Source organism: Calcarisporiella thermophila, assembly GCF_041956535.1.
Source record: "Calcarisporiella thermophila strain CBS 279.70 unplaced genomic scaffold VTP21scaffold_16, whole genome shotgun sequence".
In the NCBI taxonomy this organism is placed as follows: domain Eukaryota; kingdom Fungi; phylum Calcarisporiellomycota; class Calcarisporiellomycetes; order Calcarisporiellales; family Calcarisporiellaceae; genus Calcarisporiella; species Calcarisporiella thermophila.
In genome coordinates, this window is record NW_027192206.1 from 21,660 (window position 1) to 38,611 (window position 16,952).

The 16,952-nt window shown below is 37.9% G+C and overlaps 9 protein-coding genes across 9 annotated transcripts; 7 read left to right on the top strand and 2 right to left on the bottom strand.

The window, feature by feature from the left end:
- Positions 1-1,270: 1,270 nt before the first annotated feature.
- Positions 1,271-3,690, top strand: VTP21DRAFT_2916 (uncharacterized protein; the record flags this gene model as incomplete). The annotated part of the gene is made up of 3 exons (XM_069393161.1): positions 1,271-2,209; positions 2,281-3,235; positions 3,296-3,690. 3 exons carry the CDS (start codon positions 1,271-1,273, stop codon positions 3,688-3,690), a joined length of 2,289 nt encoding a protein of 762 aa, XP_069249526.1.
- A 1,177-nt stretch (positions 3,691-4,867) lies between these two features.
- VTP21DRAFT_2917 (uncharacterized protein) lies at positions 4,868-5,194 on the top strand (the record flags this gene model as incomplete). The annotated part of the gene is made up of 1 exon (XM_069393162.1): positions 4,868-5,194. One exon carries the CDS (start codon positions 4,868-4,870, stop codon positions 5,192-5,194), a length of 327 nt encoding a protein of 108 aa, XP_069249527.1.
- A 1,152-nt stretch (positions 5,195-6,346) lies between these two features.
- VTP21DRAFT_2918 (uncharacterized protein) lies at positions 6,347-6,631 on the bottom strand (the record flags this gene model as incomplete). The annotated part of the gene is made up of 1 exon (XM_069393163.1): positions 6,347-6,631. The coding sequence occupies one exon, from the start codon at positions 6,629-6,631 to the stop codon at positions 6,347-6,349; it is 285 nt and encodes a 94-aa protein (XP_069249528.1).
- A 1,934-nt stretch (positions 6,632-8,565) lies between these two features.
- VTP21DRAFT_2919 (uncharacterized protein) lies at positions 8,566-9,516 on the top strand (the record flags this gene model as incomplete). Its single annotated transcript, XM_069393164.1, has 5 exons — positions 8,566-8,832; positions 8,886-9,086; positions 9,153-9,263; positions 9,335-9,391; positions 9,466-9,516. 5 exons carry the CDS (start codon positions 8,566-8,568, stop codon positions 9,514-9,516), a joined length of 687 nt encoding a protein of 228 aa, XP_069249529.1.
- A 510-nt stretch (positions 9,517-10,026) lies between these two features.
- VTP21DRAFT_2920 (uncharacterized protein) lies at positions 10,027-10,545 on the top strand (the record flags this gene model as incomplete). The annotated part of the gene is made up of 4 exons (XM_069393166.1): positions 10,027-10,077; positions 10,139-10,284; positions 10,348-10,409; positions 10,469-10,545. The coding sequence occupies 4 exons, from the start codon at positions 10,027-10,029 to the stop codon at positions 10,543-10,545; spliced, it is 336 nt and encodes a 111-aa protein (XP_069249530.1).
- A 1,168-nt stretch (positions 10,546-11,713) lies between these two features.
- On the top strand, positions 11,714-12,944 carry VTP21DRAFT_2921 (uncharacterized protein; the record flags this gene model as incomplete). Its single annotated transcript, XM_069393167.1, has 6 exons — positions 11,714-11,908; positions 11,997-12,148; positions 12,225-12,366; positions 12,440-12,602; positions 12,675-12,716; positions 12,781-12,944. 6 exons carry the CDS (start codon positions 11,714-11,716, stop codon positions 12,942-12,944), a joined length of 858 nt encoding a protein of 285 aa, XP_069249531.1.
- Positions 12,945-13,720: 776 nt separating this feature from the next.
- On the top strand, positions 13,721-14,086 carry VTP21DRAFT_2922 (uncharacterized protein; the record flags this gene model as incomplete). The annotated part of the gene is made up of 2 exons (XM_069393168.1): positions 13,721-13,895; positions 13,956-14,086. The coding sequence occupies 2 exons, from the start codon at positions 13,721-13,723 to the stop codon at positions 14,084-14,086; spliced, it is 306 nt and encodes a 101-aa protein (XP_069249532.1).
- A 638-nt stretch (positions 14,087-14,724) lies between these two features.
- VTP21DRAFT_2923 (uncharacterized protein) lies at positions 14,725-16,063 on the bottom strand (the record flags this gene model as incomplete). The annotated part of the gene is made up of 4 exons (XM_069393169.1): positions 14,725-15,177; positions 15,262-15,770; positions 15,857-15,916; positions 16,006-16,063. 4 exons carry the CDS (start codon positions 16,061-16,063, stop codon positions 14,725-14,727), a joined length of 1,080 nt encoding a protein of 359 aa, XP_069249533.1.
- A 194-nt stretch (positions 16,064-16,257) lies between these two features.
- On the top strand, positions 16,258-16,786 carry VTP21DRAFT_2924 (uncharacterized protein; the record flags this gene model as incomplete). Its single annotated transcript, XM_069393170.1, has 4 exons — positions 16,258-16,320; positions 16,375-16,457; positions 16,542-16,597; positions 16,665-16,786. The coding sequence occupies 4 exons, from the start codon at positions 16,258-16,260 to the stop codon at positions 16,784-16,786; spliced, it is 324 nt and encodes a 107-aa protein (XP_069249534.1).
- Positions 16,787-16,952: the final 166 nt, after the last annotated feature.

The window sequence follows — 16,952 nt, forward strand, 5'->3', positions numbered from 1 at the left end:
AATTAATATATACAATGCCAATAGTAGAGTTCCCGCCCGAAGCGAAAAACAAAAACAACACCCTGTTAGTTTAGGCATAGTTGATTTCTTATGAAGAGGTCAGATATTACATATATTGCTTTATATATAAGTAGGAGATATGGTTAAGGTGTTTCAAATCAGCTGATTTGCTACTAAGGTTTAAATAAGGTGTCCCCAATCAGAAGTGTACTAAAAGGTGGAAGCCGAATTTTCTTCGTTCCTATACCATTTTGAAAACTCTCTCCTCACGGCAAACTTGTGAATGTAGACTTCGCTGATCTAAGTCTTTAGTTTACCTAGGCTCACAATCACCCAGGTGTCCCGATTTGTGACTGATACCTTGTAGAGAATGTAGCAGAGATAAGTTAACTGCAATGCTGGCTTTGCTAAATGAACGGATATAAACTTCTTTCAATAAAAGTTTGTGCTCGCGAAACTTTTCCATGGAAATCAAACTCTGTTCACCCAATAGTTACTTCTAGGCTTGGAGGGCTTAGGAGAATTTTAACGAGACTTTCGTCCAATCATGATTACAGGCATCTTAGGATTTCTGGATATGACGTAGAGACGTATTGATAAAATACGTGGTAACAAGTAGCACAATTGATTTAATATAGTAAACACGGCAGACATGTATATACTGTATGCCTAGCTCGACTTCTCAACTTGAACATACGGCTTTTCCAAGCCATAGGTTTAAGATGGAGCCGAACTTGATCGGAAAATATTGAAAAATGTGGCAAATACAGCTCTACTCACACTACAAGCGATTTAGCACAGAATTAATGTTTCTCTATCCAAGTTTATATTTTACGAAAGCTCGGGAAGCAAATATTTATCAGCTGATGAATTCTTGTAGTCATGTTGGATAGCGTTTAATATTGTGGCATTCATATTAAAAGCGAATCGATATCGGTAAAATAACTATAGACTATTCGCATAGGAGCCAGCCTCTTTGCATTTTCTGGCAAAACTAAAGAGGATCGACTTTAGGATGGGTATATGCTGAGGATAATGGGATTTGACCCGCTCTAAATAGTGGGAGGGCGGGCTACTCAACCATAATCTCCGGCGTGGTTTATTCTCAGCACTTGGCAAAATATTACTCTGTACAAATCAGCATATAATGCAAAGGGTTGGAGATTCTTTCAAGTGATATGTGATCCAAAATCACTACAATTCATAGTGCAGTGGAGATAGCCAATTAATTTCGCGGAGTGAATTTTCTTTAAAATCTTCTTCGTGCATAATGCCCAAATCTGAAAAGGTTTTGGATTCTTCTCGGGTGAAGAGGGCATGCGACCAGTGCAGAAGTAAAAAAATAAAATGCGATGGTTTAGCCCCTGTTTGCGGCAGTTGCCAATGCATTGGTTGCACGTGTACCTATGCTGCTGTTTTCCGGAAGCGAGGTCCGCCAAAGGGATATGTCGAAGCCATCGAGACTCGCCTGAATCGCGTACATGAGATGCTTTTGGAATTCTTTGGTGATGACCCGAGACTTGAATCAGTTTTGGCAGAGCTAACTGCACCTATAGAAACGTCATCTGGGGACTTTATCACTCTCCGATTCCAATCTCCTAATGATAACAAATCAAAAGTTGACCCTTCACGCTCGTTCGAAGTTGCGGAAAATCAATTAAATTTATTTTCAGGAGATCTCACTATATATGAGGAGATCGAGGATTTTCGTTTCCATGGAAATGCCAGTGGCGTATACTTGATGCGCAATAGCGCTCTCCACAACAGCGGGTATTTAAATCTAGGGGCGAATCAAACTCTACATCGTAGAAGTAACTGGCAACAGTTAGATGTAAATCCTTATGATGTTCCTCCATCAGATCTCTCTGATCACCTGATCCATCTATACTTTGACAATTTCCACCCACTATTTCCGGTAATAGACAGACCCGAATTTCTTCGCTCCTTGCGCACAACACAACCTCCTCTCTTGCTACTGAATGCAATCTATGGAATTGCGGCGCGTATCTCTGATGACCCGAGAATAAAGTCATTTACATACTCAAAGTGCCCTGAGCTAGTGGGTGGAATTTTCTTCGAACGTGCCAAACTCCTTCTGGATTGTGAGTACGACACCCCCAACCTATCCACCGTCCAAGCGGCCCTGCTCTTAGCCTATTACCAGCCAGGAGCCCCTCGGCCAAGTCGCTCTTGGATATTCGGCGGAATAGTAAGTAGCCATTGCACTTGAAGTATCGTGAATTGCTGATTTACACTTCATTCCCAAATTCCCATCGATAGGCGATCAGGATTGCGCTTGAATTAGGGCTTAATCGCTATTTTTTTTCCATGCCCCGCAGGGATCGAAAATTACGAAAACGCGTGTATTGGTGCTGCTTTGTGTTGGACCGTCTACTTGCAGTTAGGCATGGTAGACCGATTTCGCTTGACGAGCGCGAATGCAATGTGCCTAGCTTCCAAGCAGAAGACGAGGAGGAGCCGTGGCCCGTTGCAAATGCAAATCATTGCCAAGTTATATCCAATTTTGGCTATTTAGTGCAACTCTATCAGATACTCGGCCGCATACTTAATAATATCTATTCCATCAGCTCGGAAAGAAGCGTTGTTCTTTCCAGGAGCCCAAACATCTTAGTCAATTCTTTGCATCATGCCCTACTTTCTTGGTTTCACAAGTTGCCTCTGCATTTACGGCTACCCATTTCCAAACAAACGCCACATCTCTCAGCTGTCTCCTCGAATATGCATATTATATATCACACCTGCGTGATTTTACTTCACCGACCCTTTTTACCTCTCTCGTGCCAAGAACCTACTCCAGATCTACTTGCTTCGACAAAGGCCTGCAGTGAATCCGCCGATACCATCATTGATTTGGTCTATAGCCGCTATAACTGCGGTGGAGTAATGCACATAGTAGAGCCCAATCTCTATTCGATTTTTAACGCAACCACTTTCCATTTGTGCTATAATACTGGCATAGATTTACGTGGTATTAAACTAAACACTTTAAAGGGCTTGAAAGTATTGCAAGCGTTGGAGCCAGTATGGTTTATGTCGAAGATGCTTGGAGCAATGATTCGTAATATTGCTTTCATACGTAAAATTGGTCTGGAGGACAATGATTTGGACAGTTTTGAAACTCCCAAACCACGCTCTCCGAAAGGATTTTATAATAATGGGATGACAACAGAGGCTGAGGGAAGCGGATCCCGTAACGAGATTAATCCAAGCATTGGTAAATTCACACTTACAGCAGATATGTTATCGAGCTATTAACTTAATCTCTATTCACTAGTTGACCCGGAACTTTTGAACTTTTTTGGAGCGAACCCGGATACTATGCAACCGATTAATCCATCCGATTTTTCGCTCCTCCCTGCATCCTCTATCCCCCACCCTGATAGTTTTTTGCTGGATTCGCTCTGGCTTCTACAAAAACAACATCAAATGGACGCACAGACAGTTTCCAATCCGATCACCACTACAAACGATATTAATACAGAATCCCCTACACCTTCTTGGGATGATAATTCGAAGGCCTCACTCTCGCAGACAAGCCAAGCCTTGCCCTCTCTACTCCTCCAAATGCTCTCTTCTCAAACAAGTTTCGAATCAACTGAGCCGTTGAACTTTGGGACGCGTATGCCAATGGACGAGGATGAGTGGGGCATATTCATGATGCGGCAATAGACTTAATTCAATTTGTTAATAAATGTGTATACTTGCTATTACTTCCTCACTGAATACTATATAATGAACCAGATACCCTATTGTTAAGTTATTTTTACCGGTTGCTATGTTTGAGTTTCTCTATATGCTCTTTTGATTTATATCTATCAAAAAATTTTTCATGCAATGTCCTAGACGAGCCCCATCATTCTAATGACCACTTTATATCTAAGGAGAATGTCGCATTTGAATATTCTATTTAATTTATTGCTACCTACAATACATGTCTTTCAAATTGTCAAATGGCTTAAAATTCGCGTAGTAAGAAGTTATATAAAAAATGTAGTCTTACAATTTCCGATGAATAGTGCAATGCCATTATATTATTCGCTTCAGACTCTCGTAATTACACTCTACTATATTAGTATACGTCTATTACTCAAACAGAGCACGTTTTCCGCCTGAGAGAAATCAAAGCCTATAGAAGAATCGAATCGATAACACCTGTATCACGATGGAATCTATCGAAATGCATTTAGCACAATATTATGGAAAATAGCTTATTTAATTAATAGATAAAATGCTTCCTCTATAATACGTGATTTGCCACAAATTAAAACGCTCGCCCTATTATCTATTTGACTCAGAGTGGTTTAAACGGAGCTTTTTGGGATCTCAAGTCTCGACTCTCTGGGGATGGAGCCTTTGTGCCGGAATCGATCCGGGGAAGCTTCGAAGGAGCGAATTTCTTATGATTTAACGGCCACAATACCCTTAACTATTGGATGGCTAAAATTTATCCGTGGCAATTTTGCTTGAGATGGTTTGACTGGTCGATGTCACAAACAAAAATTTTCTCTAGCGGTGCCTCGAATATTTCACCAAGCATAATGATTAATAGCTCATATTTCCATTGCTAGTTTAGACTAAACAGAACCAACAGTGCAGTTTAAACTTGATCAAAAGAACTCATGTATTCGGTATTTGTGTTAAATACACCTTCAGTTATAAAAGGGCATTCCTCAATTACCCCCCTGAGTCTATTCTCTATAATACATAACTAGCCGCAACTTTTCCTCTGGATTTTTCGGTTAAATTTTACTTGGTATGTATTACTAGTTAATCTTGCATTCTCTTGACACGATATGTTGAAAACATTCACCTCTGCTATTTCTTCATAATTTCAGATCTTACCAAAATGGTCCTCAAGAAATTCATTTTCATATGCCTTTTATCTGCCTTGACTGTTAACGCTTCTCATTACACCTGTTCTTGCAGAGACTATTACAACAAAGTAGTTGGCCAAGGGCCGACCTATGTTTGTGGGCAACATTTGGGAGGAGACAAAAGATATAGTGGAAGCACTAAAGAATGGACATTTGAAACAGCCAAAGTAGCCAAGCAGTTTTTGGAATGCTGTGTGAGCGGCAAGAAAGGTCCTAAGAGAAACGGATATTGCGATAATGGGTTACCTCCAGGCAGCGATTTGTATAGATGCGTTAAAGGTGGCAATAGCTGTGTTTAAATCGACACCATTTAAGATTTATCCAACTGTGACACTAGACAAACACTAATGAATTAATAGATAATATAATGAGTGATATAGACAAAGTTGGATTTTTAACGTTTAATCTATGAAATGAACAAAGATTTTAACCTTATATTTTTCGTTATTAAAATCAACCACTCCATGCCACAACTAATGCTGAAAACATTTAACTAAAGAGAGCATATGTGGTATATTTATTTCAGTATATTTCTCTCTGTTGAGTACAAGAGCGTATTAAGTATTAATGTGAATCGTAAATCTTTCAAGGCACTCCTTCCTAAACTTATGAAACCATTATGAAGTTGACGATATCTTATGGGAAATTGTAACAGACATTATATTTATTACATGTTCCATTCTCTTGATGGTATTGGTTTTTGGCTTCATACGACCTCAGACCACTGATAATGTATCCTCCGACTCAGTTTTTGATAATTCTAGCAAATAGTTTCGCAAAGAACCAAATATTCCGTCTCAGGCAAATCCTTTGTGGCTTCAAACTCACTAATAGCTGGATAGGTTGCGTTAAATTATCATTTTTCCCCATATGTTGCGTTAAATAATCTTCTCGTGATAGGGGTATTTTGTCCTTTATAAATATTTTTCGTACCTACTAAGTACGAAAGTATGAACCAGAATCCATAATTGAAAGGCACAGTCATGTTTAGTCCTAGGATCCTGTAGAAAATACGCTCGCAGGCAATGCCAGTTATCAGATGAGTACTTAGCATTTAATTATATAATATCTATTTATTTTTATGGATAAGCTTGCGTGACACGTTTGCGGCTATTCGCGGCTAATCAGCTCTATCAGCTCTTTGGGAGAGATCTCAAATAAGTCTCTCACAAAATGGGGATTTTCAGGTGTAGTGCTGATTAGACTTGCTTGTTAGAATTACTTACTGGTTCCATATGGGAATGAATTGGAGGGGGATCCATTCTTGAACTTAAGCTCACTAACTAGACCTAGGAAAATAATTCATAGAGCACCTTTTAAATATAATCATCCCAAGAATTCTTATTTTTTAAGATCTAATGTTAATATTCTTCCATTTTCTTTATTATTTTTTATAACAGCCTTATTACAGAATGATATTTTATAAATAAAAAATAGGAACTCATCTAGAATTAATTATCGAACCACTTATCGCAATTTCTTCCAATGTCCACTCGGCACTGAGTCTTAGGTCCTAATTTGCCACTCTCACAGCAATCGCAAAAGGCCTTCTCTTGCTTGGAGCTAAATTTACACCACATCTTCTTGTTGCTGTTGTAGTGACCAGCATTCAACTTATCACCACAGGCATATGTAGGTCCTTGGCAACCTCTATCTTTTTCGCAGCACACGCTATTGATAGCTGCTGTAAGTTGAAAAATAACCAAGAGTAGAAGAGAGGCGAAGATGTTTTTCATGATTTACAACCCGCACCTATATCGGTATGAGAGACATTAGAACATGAGTTATGGATTCATAGATAGAGATTGTAACATGAATATGAATGTAAATGACGTACCGAATTATATCAGTCTTGTTAGGTAAATTGGAAGAATAATAGCGGAAGAGCCCAAAAAAAAAGGATACCGTAACAAGCAAAATAAACGGTAGGCTTCCCCAAACAGAGGACCTATATATCTGTGGAGAAGGCTCTAAAAAAATTTGCCGAAATCTAAGATTGATTAGCGGAGCCTATAACTCGGGGCCGTAGAGAATATACCGCTGGAGATTAGAGGCTAGTTAATTTAACCAATCGAGCTACGAGCATCCAATTGAACAAATATAGCTGTGGCGTTGCACACTGCCATCTTAATGTCATTGGCTGAATAATTTTGGAGAAGGATGAGTCAGAGGCTTGAAGGCAATGATGTCGAAGACTTTCCAATGGATCCATTCGGAGAGAAATATGCTTTTCCATTCTCTAATTAATTCGCATAACTTTACGTGCCACTATCATAGGTCCCGATGAAAATGCAGTCCCGATTATATATACCAGTTAAATTATATAATTCGTCCTTCGCTTTACTTTATCTTAATGTACTGTAAGTAAGCTATATCGTCGGAGAATCTAAATTCAAACAAGGTAAAGGCTAGCAAGAAAACTTGAAAAAAGACTTTTGGAATAGTCCTTTTAATCGTATCACAATGTTCGATTAAATATTCTGTATATATTTTTGAATTTGTGAATAAAGCGTCGTTTGATTAAGAAAATGTCAATAGTAAAAAAGTTCACAAAAGTGTCTCTTGTGGAGTAACAAAGTTTAATTACATAGCCTTTAAGAGAAACGTTTTTATTGCCAAAGGCTAATGTACAAGTTAAAGTTGCAGGATGAGACCACAAGAAGCTTGACTATCCAAATCGGCGGTCCAGTTCATTGACGTGCTATGGCCTTGTGTAATTTGCAGGCGTTAGTTGACAAAAATCATCCGGGATCTCGCCGTTAATATCCTGAGACTTGATTTGCTGTAAAACAGCACTCTAAAAGATCTGGAAGCATCCATCTCTATATATCCTAAGGAGCCGTAAAAATAGCATTTGAGAGTTTGTAAAATATGGTTGGTTCATTAAGACAATATGCTTTTTCAAACTTCAAAGACAGAGTTCTTAGTGTAAGGAAGTCGATAACACTGTTCTTTCAATCTTAAAGAGAGTTATAGTACATGATCAATGGCTTTTTTATTATACTCTTGTTTTTTCGAATTGATTCCTCAAGTACCGTTTTTATTCAAGCTATACGCAACTCTAAAAGGATGATATTACTACTTAGCACTGAGCAGGATACTTTCAGTTGCATTAATACCAGTAAGCTGATTCTAGAGAGAATGCATTTGCATGGGTCGGAAAGGTGTCGTCCCGTTAGCGCGAAGATTTATGCCGATTTGAAAAGATGTGGGGAAATCAAGAAGCAGAACTAATGAATTTCTAGCTTTCATATGGAAGCCGCACTGGAATAGTATGGTGGGCACCTGAAGATTATCCCTACCATATCTATCGGATATAAATTTAACTAAATGATGCTTGTAGCTGTTGTTACACCGGCTTTATATTATAGAGTTTGAATATTATTTATGATTGTGTAAGGTTATTTGAGCCTACTTGTTGCCTTAATTGGAAACACCTCCTAGGCTCCTTACTATTTTCGTAACAATTTTTTGTGCTCCCGGCTTATTATTTCAGTAATGTAAGCTGATAGGGGGCTTTCTATCAGCCGAGTCATTAGTAGGCATAAGTAGAATGAATTGAAATAGTTCCTAACATAGATGCCCAGCATGCAGATATCAATTCATTATAAAAGGTCTTCTCACACGCGACAAGGCAATGAATTATTCACCATAGCATAGATAGTGAAAGATGAGTCAAAAAAAATTTGCATCCGTGAAGTCAAATGGAAAGCCTCTTCACGAAAAATTTCCAAACGAATCTGATTCAGGCGCTAGGCGTTTTTCCTCTGTAAAAAGCAATGAAGATATAACAGTTGAACTCGAGATAGAAGAAAATAAAACCAGCGAGGCGGATATCTCACAGATAGACTCCTGGCGTGCTTGGTTGGTGACGCTAGGAGGGTTCTTGATCGTCTTTAATAATTTTGGTATCACATACACGTGGGGCATATACCAGGTATAGTCCATTTTAATTTTTAATTTAATTCTTTACTTATTTCAGGTTGCTAGGAGGTGTATCTCACAAAAGAATTCGTTGGTCAAGCCACAGATCAGGCTATATCTTATATCGGCACATCTTCAAATGCTTTAATGTTTCTCCTCGGTCCTATGTTTATCATCGTATCTCAACGGATTGGATTCCGTATTTGCATGATGTTTGGCGCCGTTTTGTGCCCATTAGCCCTTCTTCTTGCAAGTTTCAATACACATGTAAAGACAATCCAAAAACAGTAGCAAGAGACATAAAGTGTTTACATTTTTATATTATTATAATAGCTGTGGCAACTTTATATTACCCAAGGCATCATGTTCGGAATCGGCTTCGCTTGCCTGTTTTTTCCTTCTATTCTTCTACCAAATCAATGGTTCAAGAAACACCTGGGCTTAGTAAGTAATGTTCTTAATTGTTTATATTGAAATTTACCTATAATATTATAGCTTTTTTTTTTCAAATATAGGCAACGGGCATTACGGTATCTGGATCTGGTATCGGCGGACTTTGCCTATCGCCGTTGGTAAGATATATTATAGGTATTATCCCTTTATTACTATTTTAAACATAGATATGATTAATTGTTTTTCAATCCAGATCAATACGGATACCGTTGGTCACTCCGCATTTCAGCGATTATCAGTTTAATTCTTCTAGTTGTTGGATCAATCCTTTGTCGCCCTCGAATTCCATTAAAAAGTACTCAAAAAAAAGTACTATTTAAACCTGATATTTTTACAAATCGTTTAGCAGCTCTATTTTGCTTTGGAATCTTTGCAAGCTTCGGGTAAAGATATTAGCTTCAGAAATAGATTATATTATATCCTTGCTTATTTATTACGGCCCAGATATCTTCCACCTTTTCTTATGCTTCCAAGTAAGGTATCAATTGCTTTCATTGGGATGGCTACGATATCTCACTCAGCTTATAATTAGGATACGCAAGCACGATCAATATTGACCAACCCACAGCTGCGATTCTCGTAGGTGTTATGAGCGGAATAAATAGCTTGGGTCGTGTAGTGATTGGGGCATCAGCAGATTTGTTGTAAGTCAGTGTTGACAAACTCCAACAGTTAATGATTTTACCTAGTTCCAAATACTAGTGGTCGCTTAAACGCTTTGCTCTGGTGCACATTAATAGCAGGGTTGTCTACGATGGCCATTTGGCCTTTTGCAAAAAGTCTCGGTGTGCTGATAATCTATGTGGTAAATATCCAATTCACTGTAATTCTATTGCGGGTGATTGACCTCCTAATTTTTCCTCCAGTTAATTTATGGCTTCACTGCAGGAGGCTTCATTTCCTTGTTCCCCGTCGTAGTAGCGACAATTGTAAAGGCAGAGGATTTGGATTTTGCAATGGGCATAATATCGATTTCTCAATTTTTTGGAATGTTGTTTGGAACTCCAGCAAGGTAAAAAAAAATCCTTTACCAATTAATTAGGGCCAATCTTTAAATATTCTTTGTATTTTGCAGTGGAGCATTACTGGATGCAGCAGGACATAATTATTTTACTCCTTTAATAGAATTTACCGGAGGTAAAGGCTACAGTTAATTCAGATAAGTAATTATTAGCTAATATTTCAGGGACGAATAGCTTGCACTGTCATGGCAGCCTTAATCGTTGCGTACTTGCGATTCACAGCCAGCACAAAATTCTTTGCTAAAATTTGAGAATTCTTACAAGTAGCTACTTTTCTGATAACTCTATAAACAAAGAGTGGTTTAGGTTTTATATGATATAGCAAAATAAATAATTCCTTTACTAATTGTGCCTTAATTAAAATCAATTCAATAAAGAACCGCATTTAAATATCAACTTATGGTTAAGCTTTTACTTTGGCTTGGTTTTTCTGAATAGGAGCGCAACATATCATTAATTGCTTATATCCAGGGAGAACTATTCAAACTGGCTGATTTGTTGGTTTGCAATATAGCAATCGATGAATCTAATATTAACGAATTGACTATTAAATACTATTTCTTGCGAATAAACAATGGATTGACCCTATATTAACAATTTTAACTGAATAGATATAATATATATTCACATCTTCCATATTGATCGTTTACTTTTTTACAATTTAGATTGGTTAATTCTTACATGTTAGATGATGATTTTTTCCTATGCCATAATATGTAAGATCGCAATTTACCCTATATGAGATACTATTGCTTATCATAGCAAGTAGGCTCTCATGTCAGAATTATCGATATATTAAAGCTATTGAATGCTGTAGCACCACGAATATGGTGATGAAGAGGCATAGTGATTACCTTATATTAAATTATTGTGTAGAGGTTTCTAGGCTTGTTGTATGAAAAATTGAATTAGGGTTGCTCCCATTACAAGTAAATTTCATCTATTTCGTGAATAAACAGATATTATCCATTTTCGGCCGGCACAAATACTAGCGTTAATCAATAAAGTGCCTAAGATTTAATCTCTTTAAAAAATTTCACTCTTCTAAATCAGGTCTTTTAACAGGTTTCTAGAAGATACCGTATATGCCTTCTATTTGTCATTTATATCTCTCAGATGACCCAACTTGAAGGAAAGAATTCTTCCGAAGCCAATCAAACTTGTGAAAACTCACCAGCTAGTATAGTCACAGCTAACATTCCCAACACCCCCGCAAAAATGAATTTAGGAAGACCGACCGTTGTAAGAATGAATACTCGATGCACCCTGATTGGCTAAAATATCATCTGCCCACTTTTAACCTAACCTACGACAAATTGGAATTCGCTTTAAGGGCGGAACATTCGATATTTTTTTACTATTTCTCGAGCCTTTCCTCTAGCCAATTTGCCTTTTGAAATTTGGCTTCACATTCCGAAAATGAATGCCACTCTTAACGCCGGTGACCTCAACTTCATTGAGAGACAATGGGTAGCCTTATATGAGGGCCGCAATCCTGCCGTTGTCACTGCAATTGTTGCTTTCGTTACTCACGAAGTCGCGTACTTTGGAAGATATGTTCCATTTTGGATTGCGGACTATATCCCGGCCCTTCAAAAATATAAGCTGCAGCCTGTAACGTGTTTCCTTTGCTATACCTTTAGATAGACTCATCGAGTGATGCTCATCCTTACATTTCAAATTATATCATCTGTTTTCTTAGGATAAGTACCCGACTCGAGAACAATGGTTGAAATGCTTAAGAGGCGTGCTATTCCTACATATTTTCGTGGAACTCCCAATGGTCGCTTTGACATTTCATCCTTTAGCTGAATATCTGGGAATGAAAATTACAGAAGTACCGTTGCCTAGTTGGTGAGCACTATTTCATCTGAATGTCATTGTAATAATAATCATTCAAGCTCATATTTTTGAAACTTTTCTTCCGTAGGCAAGCAATTTGTCTTCAAATTGCATTTTTCCTTGTCATTGAAGATGCTTATAATTACTGGGGACATAGAGCTTTACATACTCCTTATCTTTACAAGCATATTCATAAAGTGCATCACGAATATGCTGCACCTTTTGGCATGGTAATTTTGACTTGTTCGAAATGGGCTTCTGCTGTTTCCTTAATTTTTCGTATTCACACCTATAATATTCCAGGCTGCCGAGTACACATCTTGGATGGAAACTCTTATTTTAGGACTTGGCACCATGTTGGGACCGCTCATCTACTGCTCGTTCGCTAATGACTTCCATCTCTTTACCTTCTTGTTGTGGCTGATCGTGCGGATGGCTCAAGCTGTGGATTCGCACTCAGGATATGGTACGAATTGACCTGTCTTAGTTGTTTTTATTTCTTTTTATTCACGCTGGGCCATTTAACATTGCTCAATAGATTTCCCTTGGTCTCTCCACAATTTCATCCCTTTCTGGGCAGGTGGGACTTATCATTTTTACACTTGTTATTCCTCCAATTGCTCACTCCAGTTTATCGTATCTAGGAGCCGAGCACCACGATTACCATCACCTTGCTTTCGTCAACAACTATGGCTCCCAGTTCAGATTCTGGGACTACTTCTGTAAGACAGATACTAGATATCGTGCATTCCGGAAGCAACAAAGATTAGAGAAAGAACTGGCTAAAAAGAATAAGAAGAAATTATAAAATGATGCACTGTGTTCTGTTGAAATTTTGTTCCCTTTTATTAAGCTTATCCATTAATCGCGTTTCTCTATGAAAAAAAAAAAAACTATATCCAGAATAATTTATTACTATATAATTCATAATTCATACGAGTTGACCCAATACTGTTCTGCGCCCATAGTGTATCCTATATCATTTCTTTTTTTTTTCTCTTTTAGATAAAGTTTTTAAGATGTCACACATTCTATAATATATTTTCTATATACTATATTTTAGAGAAATAATTTAAATGCTTCTCAACTATTTGATGGTCTTTATGAGTAACTTAATTATTGCCTCAAGTGTCTCATAAATTATCTCGTACTGAATTTGCGTCATATGATTCGATCACTGTCCAAGCATCAAACTATTCTATGGAGCATATGGAATTCAGTGTAGTGGAGCCAAGATCGTTTTCCGCTCAAACAATATAAGAGCCTTCTTAAGAAAATGCTAGAAAATTCACTCGGCTGATTTGCCAAGCATAAATGATTTCATTTCTGTGAGGCTGTGGTCTTCTTTAGTTCATTTGCTTAGTGTTTTTCTTGGTATCGAAAAATGGCTGAAATATGAAAGAGAAAGTCATTAAAATGGAAATGCCTTATAGAACTACCGTAGAAAATTAGAATTATCTTTTTATGCAGCTCGAATCTATATAAGTTCTTCATCTCTCCACTCTTGCTAAAGATAATAATATATTATTCACATCAAATTCATTGGTTATAACAGCTAAATCATTGAACTAGATACACTTAGCGATGAAGCTCAGCACTCTTATTGTCGTCGCTGTTTTAGCATCTACCTCTGTCCAAGCTTTTCCCTTCATTCGTCGTGAAGAATGCTCGCTTGAAGCTTGCCATGGGATGACAGAACTCTTGCGCAAATGTGTCCCTAAAGCGGCCAGCAATAAAGATGATGGAGAGTTCTACAAAGGTAAAATGTTGGCTGAACCAATTCCTTAATTCAATCGTCCATTCTAATTTTCTCTATTAGACATCTTTGAATGTTACTGTGATGATTCCACGTTCTTGGACTCTTATGGTAAATGCATCGACGCTTGCGGGAAATATGCCAAGGATGCTCCTAGTGTTAATCAAATGGAAAAATATTGCAAACTTATCTGAGCTCCTTTATAATGAGATCCAAGTATTATAAATAGTTCTTTAACTTTATGACCATAGGGTGCTAATTTGCTTGTCAATTTCTTTGAATAATATCGGTAGTTTGGAATAAATACTAGGTTACACGTGCACTATATACTTTATTCGCAACAGCTGGAAATGAAATGAATGATAAAATGTATCAAGATTTAGGGAGAAAGTGAGAAAATGTATAAAAATTTACTGCTGATAAACTAGCGGTTTGCTGCTGTTCCTGAGAATTATATACCACTTTGGGTGAAGGCCTGAGATTTTTTTCTCGTCATTTGGATGATGACTATAAAAATAATGGTAAAATCCATCTGTTCTATTTCAAAACGAAAACTTTATTTTGTTAAAATTTGCACTAGTTGAGGCGATGTAGCCTTTACATGTTTATAATGTCTTTGCTCATCAATTCTCCATTTACAATAATTTTTGCATTTTGCAGATACGTATGCTCTGAAGCAAGCTCGATAAATTTGGACTATTGTAAAAAATGTATCATTTTGTGCTTAGGAAACGCAAATGATTGTAATTTGGCACGAAATCAAACAAGCGTATTTATAAAATACATTGAGGCATATTTTCTTTTTTAAAGGCCAAATAATAAATTAACAAGCCTATTTCTCACTCTCCGCCTTTACAGTCTGAAAGAATAACCGTAATGCCTCAGGGTCCACAGTTGGCAAAATTCCATGGCCAAGATTCGCAATATATCTTCCCTTTCCGCCACCGAATCCGCGGACCATTTCTGTTGCCTTGTGACGAATTGCTTTTTCCCCTCCATAGAGCACACATGGATCCATGTTTCCTTGCAACGTAACCCTTCCTCTTGCAATCTTTCGCGCAGACTCCGGATCAATTGTCCAGTCGATAGAAACGACGTCATAACCAGAGTCGCACAAGTCATCGAGAGCAAACCAAGCACCTTTAGCAAAAATAGTCATTGGAACTTGATTATCTCCGAGCTTCTGCTTAACACATTTGGAAATTTGACGGAGGTAGGGGAGCGAGAAGACAGCGAAGTCTTGTGGGCTGAGTTCACCAGCCCAAGACTCAAATATTTGGAGCATCTATAATCGAAACCATGATAAATAACGATGTGTGTGCAAGAAAAAAGCGAAGAAGGGTCACAAAATATGTGAATATTACATTACCTGAGCACCTGCTTGAACTTGACCCACCAAAAAATCTACCACCACATCAGTTACCCGTTGCAGAAGATCGTGACTTTCTGAGGGGTGCATAAATAGCCATGTCTTAGCCTTTGACAATGTTTTGCTACCTCCACCCTCGATCATGTAGGCCATAAGGGTCCATGGCGCACCCGCAAATCCGAGTAGAGGCACACGGCCGTTGAGTCGATGCCGTGTCAAAGTGATAGCATCATACACATATTTTAACACCGTATGCGTATCGACATCCTTGGTCAGCCGAGCAACATCCGCAGGAGTATCGAGTGGATTGGGGAAATGAGGCCCTTTTCCAGGGAGCATCTCGACCTCGAGACCTAATGCCTGTGGTACGACAAGAATGTCGGAGAAAATGATGGCCGCATCGAGGAGATCGGAATAACGGTCAATGGGCTGGAGGGTCACTTCACAGGCAAGTTCGGGAGTACGGCAAATAGTGAAAAAATCGTTACGTTCACGAGCTTGACGGAATTCTTATCGTATGATTAAAATTAGAAAGATGAATACTAATATAATTTGCAGTGTGCATATAGTACATATAGTAAAACAAATAGCTTACCAGGTAGATATCTTCCTGCCTGTCGCATTACCCAAACAGGAGCGCGTTCGGTGGGCTCGCCTATAGATAGAGAGTGAGAAAAGATATAGAACCATACTACCTAATGCTCGGAGAAGTCATATAAAATTCGAAAATAGGTTGTAAAGTACCTCGAGCAGCGCGTAAAATTAAATCATTTTTCAGAAGAGGAAATTCAGCTGTGGCCATGTTTACAAGTCAGGAAAGAAGAGGACAAGGAAATTGTATCCGAGTGTATTTTTTTATCAATAATTGAATCGGAATAAATAGACCATCGTCGATTTCGCGTATTTGAAGTCTTTGAGAGGCGCAGCTTTTCCTTGGGTGTATAAAATAGTTCTACTTAGATCTAACATCTGAAAATAGATCTCAAGTGGAGCATTATGGCAGAGATACCTCGCGATCGCAAACAGCTGCGTGCTTGCATGCTGTGCTGTCTGATCAAGGTTAGTATATTACATATTTTTCTTACCCAGTATTGCAATCTGAGTTTGCTTTAGAACGTAGATCAGTTCAAAAGAAGCGGATGTGATAATTGTGAAGACATTTTAGAACTTAGAGGCAATATTGATAGAGTGATGGAGTGCACAAGTTCAAAAATTTGAGGGGTTAGAACCAGGGAATTAAAATCATTTATGTACAAAGATTTATATAATTTTTGATCTAGATTTATTGCAATGATGGGCCCAGGAGACAGCTGGGTGTCTCGATGGCAAAGAATTGGTAATTCTCTTTTTATCTTAGTATATTACAACTGTGATTCCATCGATTTTATTTGCGAAATCATTAGATGGCTATGCAAAAGGGGTTTATGCTACCGCAGTGCACGGTCGTATCCCGGAATATGTTGAAGATGAGTTAGAGCGACGTGGTATACAATATCGTCCCAGAGATGGGTCAGCATTGGAATGACGGTTTATAATTCTAATGAACATCTTACCAGCACTCTTCAGCCTATTCTTTTCATTTAACTACGTTCTTTATGTAAATAATTGATTCCTTTTTTCATTTCGGTAATAAAATTCTATATTTTAATATTACGAAAGAAATACAGGATGATATATATTAAAGATGCGTA